Source organism: Scardinius erythrophthalmus (genome assembly GCF_964197995.2).
Source record: "Scardinius erythrophthalmus genome assembly, chromosome: 10".
Taxonomy (NCBI): domain Eukaryota; kingdom Metazoa; phylum Chordata; class Actinopteri; order Cypriniformes; family Leuciscidae; genus Scardinius; species Scardinius erythrophthalmus.
In genome coordinates, this window is record NC_138230.1 from 10,974,857 (window position 1) to 10,987,325 (window position 12,469).

Consider the following 12,469-nt stretch of genomic DNA (forward strand, 5'->3'; position numbering starts at 1 on the left):
ATACAGGGTGCATAAGTCTGGACACCCCTATGTTAAATTCCCATAGAGGCAGGCAGATTTTTATTTTTAAAGGCCAGTTACTTCATGGATCCAGGATACTATGCATCCTGATAAAGTTCCCTTGGCCTTTGGAATTAAAATAGCCCCACATCATCACATAGCCTTCACCATACCTAGTGATTGGCATGGTTTTATTTCAGTTAGCCTAATAGCTAGTTTGATTTGCATTGAGAGATGATCTTATGGAAAGTACTCCGTGCCAATCTCTAGGTATGGTGAAGTCTATGTGATGATGTGGGGCTATTTTAATTCCAGAGGCCAAGGGAACTTTATCAGGAAGCATAGTATCCTGGATCCATGAAGTAACTGGCCTTTAAAAATAAAAATCTGCCTGCCTCTATGGGAATTTAACATAGGGGTGTCCAAACTTATGCACCCTGTATTTTAAGGAAGAACATTTATTCATTTACGATAAATTATTCATTCACAAAGAAAATTGGTGTCCTTAAAGGTTGGATTTTTCCCAAGTTTTTTAATTAAGGCATTAAGTTCAATTTCCAAAAGATGATTTTTTATTCCTCTTTTTAGTCAACTTTAGCATGGGTGTCTAAACTTATGCATAGCACTGTATTTGCTTAGAGAATATTCTGTTGTTTGTGTTCGATTCTTTGTATTGTTCTGCTCTGTGAAGCTTTGAATTATTTGTTTGCAAAAGTGTGGGCCTGGAGCTTCTTTATCATCTGATGCAAGGAGAAGCTTCACTGCCTCTATGAATTTCTTTGTCACCTTGTTGATTGTGAATATCCAGCCAGATCAGGCCGGAGCCGAGGGAAGAATGTGGCAGGATGAACCCAGTACCAGGAATTCTGCCATAGAAGAACATAATTAAAGCTGGATGTAAACTGGAGTGAATTGAAGTAATTCAGTGTCATCCAATACAGGAAGTTGTGATTTTAATCAGACTCTCTCTGAAGAAAGAGGCATCGCCAGCCGGAGGCTCTCAGCCAAGTGTGATGCCAGTCTGTGCGGCTCTTTATTTCATAGCCAGCGTAAACGTGACAGTGCAGAAATATAATCGATTGTGCTGCTCTCTAAAACACTAAAACAAAAGTGCTTGATCAGATGTAAGACTTGAGATTGAGTTGGCACAGGATGTCCTGTATTTCCAGGTAAAAAGAAGATCTTTAATTTTAGAAGTTGTACATTTAAAACTTTTTTTTTTAGCTTTAATGCTATTTTACAATGGTAGTTTTTATTTTAGCTAATCCCTTTGGACAAACCATTTCTCCATATCTAGTCTATATGAAAAGTCTGATATGTGGACGTTTCTATGTCATTTTATGTGTTCATTCAGTAATTTGGTCCTTCTGCATTTCTCAATTCAGCACGTGTAAAGGCTTTAAATTCTGTGTGAAAGAAAATGCGGTCATTATTCAGTAAACGTGCAGCATGAAAGAAAACACCAACTGCATTTATTCATTTAGTAATTTAGATTGGCATCGCCTGCATTTCTCAATGCAGCACATGAATAAATGCATTAAATTCAGCATGCATATGTGACCCTGGACCACAAAACCAGTCACATGAGATACATTTATATATCACCTGAAAGCTGAATAAATAAGCTTTCCATTGCTGTTTGTGGTGAGATACAACTATTTGAAATCTGTAAACTGAGGGTGCAAAAAAAATGAGAAAATCCCCTTTAAAGTTTTCCATTTATGTTCACGAATGTGCTGCATTCACTCACAAAAATAAATGTTTTATATATTTACGGTAGGAAATTTACAAAATATCTTCATGGAACATGATCTTTACTGAATATCCTCATGATTTTTGGCATAAAAGAAAAATCTATCATTTTGGCCCATACAATGTATTGTTGGCTATTGCCACAAATATACCCGTGCGAAATGTGACTGATTTTGTGATCCAGGGGTCACATATGTGCACAAAAGAAAAGATCAATCTCATTTCAACATACATATACTTTCTAAATTGCAATCTTTATTTTCTTGCACGTACAGTAGGCTATACTCAATTGAGATCTTGGCCTTTCTTTCTTGTACGTATATATATGTGATGAATTGTCATTAATTTTCCCCTTGCATGAAAGAAAAAGGCATTTGCAAATCAGCACACATTTGCATGCATGAAAGAAAAGGCCAGTCGCAATTCACAAGCATGTTTTTGTTCTGAATTGTTGTTTTTTTTTGCATATAAATGCATGCTCATTTGAAACGAGTCTTTTCAGCATTGTCAGTTCTGTATGAGTCCTCACTACGGTTACGTTCACACACAGTTCGGTTATTTAGGGAAGACCCGTGCTGTGTGAACGGAACCGGACTGGACAGCTAGTAGTCCTTCACGTCATACTGTGCGAGCTGCACAAAATGTCTCGTGTGTTGCGGGTTTTCCGTAACATACAGTGATGGAGATATGAGCTGGGTGTCATCTAAAGGTTTTAGATTCAGATTTACCTCCACCCAGATCTAACAGCTGCTGTCGGTTAATAAGATTTGATGGATGAACTCGCGACTCGATTGATCTCTTGTCCTATGAAAGTGATGAGACTTTTCAGTTTTATGGAGATTGCCATATTTGATATTACTTTGGTCATGATATTTGAGACGCTACTGTAAGTTTCTTTGTGAACGGGACATTTCAAGAAAGTTAAAGCAGTTTGTGAATTTAACCTCCTTTCTTGAACGTATACAAATTAAAATGTTGAAGTATTGAAGTTTTTTGTGCTTCCTCTTTGCAAGAATGAAAAGACCAATCACAATCCTGTATGCAAATATTACATATAAAATAAACATCTCTGATGGTTAGATTTTAGAATGTCAAACTGACCCGAATGATAATAATTTATAATACCAATTTATTCTGACCTGTTCACATCCTCAACCTCGGATATGAGCTGTTTTTACTAGTTGAAACGTGTAATTACGGCAATTCAGTGGGGATTTTCAAACTTTTATGTTAAATTTAAGTGCTAAAGAAATCTATTAAGCAGTTTTGGGCTGAATTAATTGGAGAATTTTGTGAAGATGAAGAATAAGAAGTCTGAGGGATTTCAATAGAGTGCCACTTTGTAATTATTTGATCTTACATAAGCATTCACATTTGAAGCGCTGGATGATTCAGCCATGACAGTGAGAGATATCCCTCTTGTTCTTTCAGCGTTGAGTAATAGCGGAGGTCCACCAGGCTGAACTGTGTTTGAAGGACGTTGCTCTGCTCTCTAGCTTTGCAATTGAGAATGAAAAAGATTGAAAGGGTCTTTTGTGTCCCTCAGACCTGATTCCCTCTAGTATTTCTTGCAGCGTTGAGTAAAGTGCACTTGAAAGCATGTGCCCTGATCTTGAAGAAGACAAGACAGATGTTTCCTTTAGCCTCGCGGAACGAAACTCTTGAGTGGGTACGGCATTGGTTTTATTGTAGCGGTCTGAAAGCACCAGACACCTTCATGTTTGCCAACGGATGGCTATCGCTGAGCGAGTGTCAGCGCTAATGTGGAAAAAAATGAGCTGAGAAGATAAACTCCTCCAAAGGTCACCCGCCTGCTGATTCTGGGCTTTTATATAGATTTCCAAGTAAAATTTATGCTGTTACATGATGGCGGTCCACCTAAGTATAACTCAGCTTAATAATTCATCTAAATTACCTCATGGTTAAACATTTACAGGAGGGCTGTTAATAGACCGCTGACATTCATGTCCTAGAATCTAGGAAAGCTCAGGACCAAGTTTATCGAAACCTTCGGGTAGAAACCCTTCTCATTTGGTTAGAGGTTGTTCTAAACCATTTGCATGGCCAACGTACTTGTTGATGCTAAATGTTTTAAATGTTTGTTGATTTTTTTGTTTGTGTGCAAATTATATGATGATTTTTAAAGTTGTCATTTTATATAAAATTATGTATTTATTATGGCTGCCAATCGATTAATCGTGATTAATTGCATCTAACATATAAAAAAAAATATATATATATATATATATATACACAGACACACACACACACACACAAGCACACACACACACACACACACACACACACACATATAGATGGTGTATATATACAGTATATACACAAACTTCTTTGTTGGATGTGATTAATTGAAATTAATTGATTTGACTACTAATTATATAGTATATAATGATAGTTTTTTTTTAGTATAGATAGTTTTTTAATTATAGAGTATATAATGATAGATTTATGTCTATCTCACACAACTTTTGTATGGAAGCTTGTTTCTGCCATGGAATAAAATAAATAAATAAATAAAAAATAAATAAATAATTTTGACTTTTTATCTCACATTTCTTACATACATTTCTGACTATTTTCTCCAGAACCGTGAGACAGAAACTCACAATTTCAAGTTATAAAGTCAAAATTGTGATTGCAATTCTGACATTTTCTCACAATTATGAGTTTTAAGTCTCACAATTCTAAAAGTGGAAAAGTCAGAATTGCAAGATAAAAATTCGCAATTACCTTCTTTTTTTAATATACTGTGGCAGAAAAAAGCTGCCTTACTTTTGGTACTTGTAGCACAGTTAGAGTTTTACAAAAGAAAATAATAGAACTACTAGAGTCAAACAAGCATTTATGTACAGCGAGACAGTGAGGCTTTCTTTATAAATCTCAATTTTCACTTTCTTTAAAATGTTAATAAAATAAATATAGCTTTGTCCATAAAGAGTTTTGCCAGAATAATGATGTAGTTTACAGTGTATTCGTTATGTATTCATTATCTTCATTGTCCATGATAATCCCTAACAATGTTTATTTTCCAATATAGACACTTCAAGAAATGTTTTTAATCCTTTCAAAAATGTCAATCAGCCAAATAGCAGCTATTAAAAGACTTTTTAAACAAAACGCTAAATAATGAGAATATATATTTTGTGAATAAACCTGATGCTGTTGCTATGGTAACCTCCTCAAATGGGTGCAGCTTTTGTTTGGCACTGTTCGGGCCTTTGATATCAGGTTAGACCCTCTTCTCATGCAGGGTTACTCTGAACTCCAGGATTCAGTTTGCTCACATGGCTTTGCTGAGTCGGACAGTTTTACCAGCTTTCTGCTGCCCGGCACTTTTCGCGGGCAGACCTGGTTGCCATGGCAACCTATTCTTTTTTTTTTTTTTTTGTGCTGTGACATCGTGGTCACCCCGACAACCGCTCTAGAGCGACAGTCACCACAACAATGCTGACGTGGTAAACCTGAGAGAGAGAGAGAGATCAGCAGAATAAAGCTGTAAAGGATGAAATGTGTTGTTGTGTTTAATGGCAGGAGCTTTAATGCACAAAGGTGAATCATATTGACTTGGGTGAGTATGTAACCACCTAGCAACCACCCAGAACACCCTAGTAACCACTTAGCAACACACTATCATTATGGTGGTGCATTTTGCACAGGTAAACGCTACTCCTGTTTTCTTCAGAAAATGTAGTTTTCATATAGTTTTTTCTGTGCGTGTCTGATTGATTCTCTCTCTCTCTCTCTCTCTCTCTCTCTCTCTCTCTCTCTCTCTCTCTCTCTCTCTCTCTCTCTCTCTCTCTCTCTCTCTCTCTCTCTCTCTCTCTCTCTCTTTGTTCTGTTCAGTTCATCATTATGGAGGAATATCTCCACCCATCCACAGCTGATCTACCTATCATTTTCACATCTCCTAGCAACAGCTCTTTAAAAAACTAAATATAACACTTGGCAAGGTGTCGCACCAGCAACATGTGTGTGTGTGTGTGTGTGTGTGTGTGTGTGTGTGTGTGTGTGTGTGTGTGTGTGTGTGTGTGTGTGTGTGTGTGTGTGAGAGATTGAGTGTGTGTGTGAGATTGAGTGTATATGTTTGTGAGTGAGTGAGTATATGTGTGTGAGTGAGTGAGTGAGTGAGTGAGTGAGTGAGTGAGTGAGTGAGTGAGTGAGTATCTGTCCATGTGTGTGTTTGTGCCTGAGTATGTGTGTGTGAGTGAGTGTGTGTGTGTATGTGTCAGTGAGTGTGAGAGTGTTTAGAGTGTGTGTGTGTGTGTGTGTGTGTGTGTGTGTGTGTGTGTGTGTGTGTGTGTGTGTGTGTGTGTGTGTGTGTGTGTGTGTGTGTGAGAGTATATGTGTGTGTGAGTGCGTGCGTGTGTGTGTGTGAGTGCGTGTGTGTGTATATGTGTCAGTGAGTGTGAGAGTGTTTAGAGTGTGTGTGTGTGTGTGTGTGTGTGTGTGTGTGTGTGTGTGTGTGTGTGTGAGAGAGAGAGAGTATATGTGTGAGTGAGTGAATGAGTGTGAGATTGAATGTGTGTGCGTGTGAGAGTGAGTGTGCATGTGCCTGTTTGCCTGTATGTGTGTGAGTGTGTGTATATGAGTGTGTGCACGCGTATATGTCTGTGTGTACGTGTGTCTGTCCATGTGTGTGTGTGTGTGTGTGTGTGTGTGTGTGTGTGTGTGTGTGTGTGTGTGTGTGTGTGAGGGGGGGGGGATCAGATGAAATGGACTATTATTTGTAAAGTGGAAAATATGCACAAATTGCAGAAAAGTGGAGACTTTGATCTCGAATTGTCTACAAACTGAACACACACACACACACACACAGTGAGCGTCTCTGGTTACTCCTGAAATAGCACAACAGAATGGACTTCTGATCTTACAATACAAGATTGAGTGTTTAGAGGGAGGTACAACTACATGATTCATATTTTGGGTGGTTTTGGTGGATTTTCTTTTCTGAATCAAGATGTTCTCTGTGTCTTATTAAAGCAACAGAAGAAATAACAAAACTTGAGATCCTTAAAGGTTGCATTCGCTAGCCATTTTACTTCTGCAATGTGATAGACTAATGTCAGTGAAGAAAACGAGGCTCTGAGGGATAGACTCACAGCCGGTACAATGGCACACAGTGGGTAAAGTCACATGATGTTCATAACTTACAATTTTAAAAACTATTTTATGGAGTTTTTGTCTGCTGAATTTTTTTTTCCGTAAAGATGTTTCTTTGGCTGGAAAATCAGTATGTTAAGCAACAGTATGACAGCCTCGTTTTCATTCCTGTCAAAGGTTAAATATGGTGCTACCCTGACTAATGTCTATTTCAGAGTAAAACAGAATATTCACTCAGGAGAAGGAAAAAAGTAACACTGAGAGAGATTACTTCAGGAATTGATTGGATGATATAAAGAGGTTTGGAGAAAAATTTGATTGTTACCTTCTTTCTTTTTTTTCTTCTTTGGAATAATGTGAACTGATAGACTGTGCACAAAATATAAATAACATAAATAATGACGTTAATAATAAAAATGAATGAAATTTTCACAATCCAGCTCAATCACAGTGGATTAACTCAAGTCCTGTATGAATATTGTTTCACACATCACGTTACGTTGACTGCATGTTTGATCTTCAGCATTTAAACCTTGAAATTAAACCGCAGTCGTCGTCACGAATCTCGATTCAAACAGCTTGTGTTTAGACGTCGCCAGTGGCATTGTTCTGTTCCAAAAAAGCTCTCTTGTTCTGGTAAAATGCTATTTCGGGACGTAAAATAACATTTGGATGAAGCCCTGGTTTGCCGAGTGAAAAACTTTTAAAGTCTTACATCGGTCTGGAGGGACCATGAATATTTGATGATGCAAAGCAAAACATTTGAGCTTCGCTTATAAAAAAAAGCTTGACATTTGGCTTGACGTTTGTGATAGTGACTGTTAAGTCATCATTACCCAAACAGACGTCCCGTACCTGCCGCCTCTCAGTCCTCGGAGACATCCGCAGCTGTCCTGTCAGTGAGAGATTGTTTATCTGCATGTGCGGGACGCTGCTGTGGTTATCATTGACAGAGCCCTGCAGGGACCGCGTCTCCCAGCATGCCGCTCTCTGGGGACCGCGTCTCCCAGCATGCCCCTCTCTGGGGACCGCGTCTCCCAGCATGCCTCTCTCCGGGGACAGGGGTCGCGTGACAGCTCTGAAGAGAGACTGAGAACTGAGACCCACAGCTGAGAGAGATTCTACATGAGCTTTCTTCACAATCAGACAAAAGCTTTCATCTGTATTATGTACTACTACTTCTCTATTTTCAGTGAGCGTTCGTTCATGCTCCGCTCACAGGTCAGCGCTGTTGCATCATGACTTCTTATCCGTGCAGAACAGAACTGCGATTGATGATCTAATGAAATAGTCTATATGTGGTGTTTGTGGGTTTTAAGAATGAAAATTCTATCATCATGTAATCACCCACATGCCATTCAAACCTGTATGATTTTGTCTTCCGGAAAGCAGATTTGTGCTTTTTCATGCAATGAAAGAGATTGTGGATTGAGGCAGTTGAGCTGCAAAAATGACAAAAAGGATAAGTATCAAATTACGTTCAAATAAGAGTCCGTAAGATTGTTTGCCGTTTCTGAAAGGCGTCTCGCCAAGACTGCATTTACTCGATCAGCAATACAGTAATATTGTGAAATATTATTACAATTTCTTTATTTTAAAATGTAATTTATTCCTGTGATCAAAGCTGAATTTCCAGCATCATTACTCCAGACTTCAGTGTCACATGATCCTTCAGAAATCATTCTAATATGATGATTTGCTGCTCGAGAAACATTTCTGATTATTATCAATGTTTAAAACAGTTGTGCTGCTTCATATTTTTGGGGAAAACGTGATTTCAGAAATAGAACATTGGAAATAGAAATAATTAATAACATTGTAAATGGCTTTACTTTCAATTTAATGCACATTTCTGAATATAAGTATTAATATATATATATTTAATTGGTATATTTTTTGTGAGTTTTCTTTTCATATCTTTTCACAGCTGTGCTGTACATTTAGGAAAGTTCTTGACGACTTGTGCTCATTCGCATCCAAAAAATTGGAAATATATTTCTCCTGAAATGATGCTTCATTTTTCTGAATCATACTGTAATCACAAAAGCCAAACTTTATATTAAAGAGATGTTTCATATTTGATGGTATTGGTTTTTCAGGACCTGTGTGCTCACTGTCTTTTAGATGCTGGCAGTTCTTTTTACACTATGTTGCACATTTCAAGATGTTACAGTGAAAACCTCATTCACTGTAATAAGAGATCAGGTTCATATTGTTTTGTTTTTTTTAAATCACAGTGTGTAAATGAGTGTTCTGTGTATACTTGCATCTGTTGGCTTCATCAACCTTTTGAAGGCAAAGTTTGCATTAGATGAAAGATTATGTTGTTTTGAATGGAGAGTTTGAGGTTTGAACTTGTCTCTCTCTCTCTCTCTCTCTCTCTCTCTCTCTCTCTCTCTCTCTCTCTCTCTCTCTCCAGATGTTGTGGTTAACGGTAAGCCGTGTGACTGTGACGTGGTGGCCGACTGCAGGGTCGGAGACGCTGTGCCGTTAGAGGTGAAACTGACCAACCGCAGCAAGAGCACCGTCGGGCCGTTCTCTCTGACCGTCGTCCCCTTCCAAGACTATCAGAATGGAGTCCAAAACTACGACCTGCAGGATGCCGTCACTTTCATCGGCTCCAACACCTTCTACATCGACACGGTGAGCCAGTGACGCACACAAAAAAACACACCCCAGCAGGACGCTGTGTTCACATCTGTTCTTTATTAGTAGTATTTTCTAGATAAGAGTAATAGTAAAGTCATCAAAAAGTTTGGGAATTATGTAAAGACCAGAAATACATTATTTATATATGATTATTAATATTATTATTATTGTTATAATTTATTATATACTAATAATAAAATACTACTTATAATAATAATAAAATACTAATAATATTACACATATAATTTATTTAATTAATTTGTTTGTTCAAAATAATTACAAGCAAAAGAAATGTTGTTAAGATCATGAGAAGTGTATATTCAGTCAGCTTATATTTTTATATGCATAATTTTTAGATATCAATATATTAATATTTCTTTGCTAGTAAAGCTACTACTATTACCACCATCACTACTACTAATAGTAATAAATAATTTATTATAATTCTTATTTATTATAACAAATAAATAGTTGTTATTATTATAGTATTAGTCCAACTAAACATAAAGTGCATGGAAAGTAGACTGAATCCCAACTAAAATAACAAACTAACTGAGTGATCTGAGCCTTTTTTCTCTGAGACCAGAAACAGGATGAATGCAGTGCAGATTGGCTTCCTTTTCACTCTGTTCACTGTTTTGTCCAGTTAAAGATGAGTTTGGTTCTTTGTGTTCACACTTGGCATGTTCGGTTCAATTAAAACAAACCCTGGAGCGATTGCTCTGTTAGTGCGGTTCATTTGAATAAGTGTGAACGCTGCCATCCGAACACTGGCGTTCATATTTCAGTCGAGTTTGTTTGGAAGCGGACCGAGACCCAACTTACCAGCAACCAGGTTGTGAACGTATCCCCATGACTTCAGGTTCTGTATCTTTAGGTTCAGTGTAAAAAATGCCAATGTGAACGCTATGCGGACCAGAACTAAATGTTTTGTTTTTTTTAGTCCAGAACAAACAAACCAAGCGAACCGAAATACAAGTGTGAACACACCCTTAAAATCAGAGTTTGGTTCTTTTAACTCTTTCCCCGCCATTGATGGAACTTTCCATGTTTTCACTGTTATGCTGTAGGGGGCGCTATGACACATCTTCTGAAGGAGTACTGAATCTCCTGATCAAAACACAGGCAAAGAAGCAGAAACAAGCGACATTGTAATCATATGCATATGTAATATGCATATAGCGCGAGCATCAATATTAAACAGCATATCAATCAAAACTGTGAGGCATTAGGGGTGTTGATGGACTCGATCTGCTCCATCTGTGTTTTGATCATCGGTCTGAATATGATCCAGATGTAGTCTTTGACAAAATAAATATTTTCTCATTTTTTTGCTCAAAATGTTGCTTTTTTATAGCTATTTTTTTGATACACTGCATGTTCAGATATTCATACCACAAAATATTCTGGGGGCAATGAAACTTTTGTGAAAATGATCAAAACTTTGGCGTTTTTTTTTTTTTAACCGCTGCCGGGGAAAGAGTTAAAAAGGACAGACTGTCTTTGCTTCTGTATGACCCTGACTGGACGAGGAGTGTGTAGGAAACAGAGCTGTGTGGTACTGCTGTTGGCAGTGATGAAGTCAGCAGGTGTGTGTGCGAGCAGTGATGCAGGTGTGTGTTCTCATCCTCAGGTCAACCCCACGGAGAACTCAGTGTGTGTGGGAGCCCTGCTCTTCTTATACACCGGTGATTTCTATCTGAACATCAAGTTTCAAGACGACAGCACGAGCCGCGACCTGCCGCCCGCCTGGTTCTGCCTGCCCAGCGTCCACATCAAAGCCCAGGAGCCAATCGAAGCAGCCGCCTGAACTGGTGAACTCTGACCTCTGACCTGACAGACTCAGTAGGCTTCTGAAAAGGGGAGAAATCTGCCGTTATCTAAAGCACCTCTGAGCTGATCTAGATAGAACAAGTGCAGTACCAGTGTATAAAGCTTTTACAGCTCGGAGATTCAATTTCAATTCATGTCAAATCCTCCACTTTCCGATCAGTTTGACGGTTCTGAACCCATCATGCTCGTTCTGCTCTTTAGAGATAGACAGACTGGATGAAGAACACTTTTCAGCTAACCGCTAAGTGAAAACATCAAAGGAGATCTCACAGTTTGTTCCTGAATCGTTCTCTTTAAGTGATCGTGACTGCAGAGAAATGTAAAATGTTTTAGATTGCTCAACGACGTCGTGTTTTCAATGCAGGAATCTGAAGGAAACATCTCCAGCTCATATTTCAACTCATATAACAAGAAATTATATTGAGTTGAAGCCTATTTGTACAACTTTTGCTTTGCCTTACGACAATTTGTTTTGCCTTACAAATGACAATTAAGCACATTTTTGTCTAGTCTCATTACTGTAATGTCTTCGCTCGGGCATTTTATTTATTAGTTTGTATTACTCTAAATCATAAACGGTGAATAATTAAAATGCTTTAAATATACATACACATAATTAGTCGGAGGGGAAATGTTCTTAATTGTCATAAAAATATTGTCACAATTTCAAAAACTCTTAATGGGTAAAACAGGTTTCTCTTTTTCTTAATGCAAAGCATCATTTACTATTTCCTTCTTTTGATTTTTAGCTGAAATATGACCTGGACATGTTCTCGGCAGGGGTTCACATTAATAGTGCATGTAAATATGAGTTATGTCTGTCACAGTATTTTCATGTATGAATCTATACAGCTGTAAGGACATTTGGATTTTGGAGTTTTTCTTGGGTTGATGCATAAATATTTTTTGTGACCCACGGCTTTGATTCATGTTTACGTAACTATGAAATTGGTTTCTTTAATGTGTTTGCTCATCAATCTGATGTCTATTAAGCTGATGATTTTAATCAATCTAAGGGTGCGATGTACTAAAAACGTAAACTTTTTCACGTAGAGACGACAAAGTTGTCAAAACGATTCCCGTTCGCACGGATCCGTGAAAATGACTAAAAACGTTG

General features: G+C 37.8%; 1 protein-coding gene across 2 annotated transcripts in view; it reads left to right on the forward strand.

Annotated features, from left to right (window-relative positions):
- Positions 1 to 12,271, forward strand: part of trappc9 (trafficking protein particle complex subunit 9) — a 210,469-nt gene extending 198,198 nt beyond the window's left edge. Inside the window, exons 21-22 of one of the 2 annotated variants that reach the window (XM_081376983.1) lie at positions 9,290 to 9,513; positions 11,153 to 12,271. In XM_081376983.1, coding sequence (XP_081233109.1) covers positions 9,290 to 9,513; positions 11,153 to 11,329 — 401 coding nt within the window. In that variant the 3' untranslated portion in view covers positions 11,330 to 12,271. The remainder of the gene's footprint in view (positions 1 to 9,289; positions 9,514 to 11,152) is intronic. The other variant, XM_081376982.1, reaches the window with a different exon arrangement.
- The last annotated feature ends 198 nt before the right edge of the window (positions 12,272 to 12,469 follow it).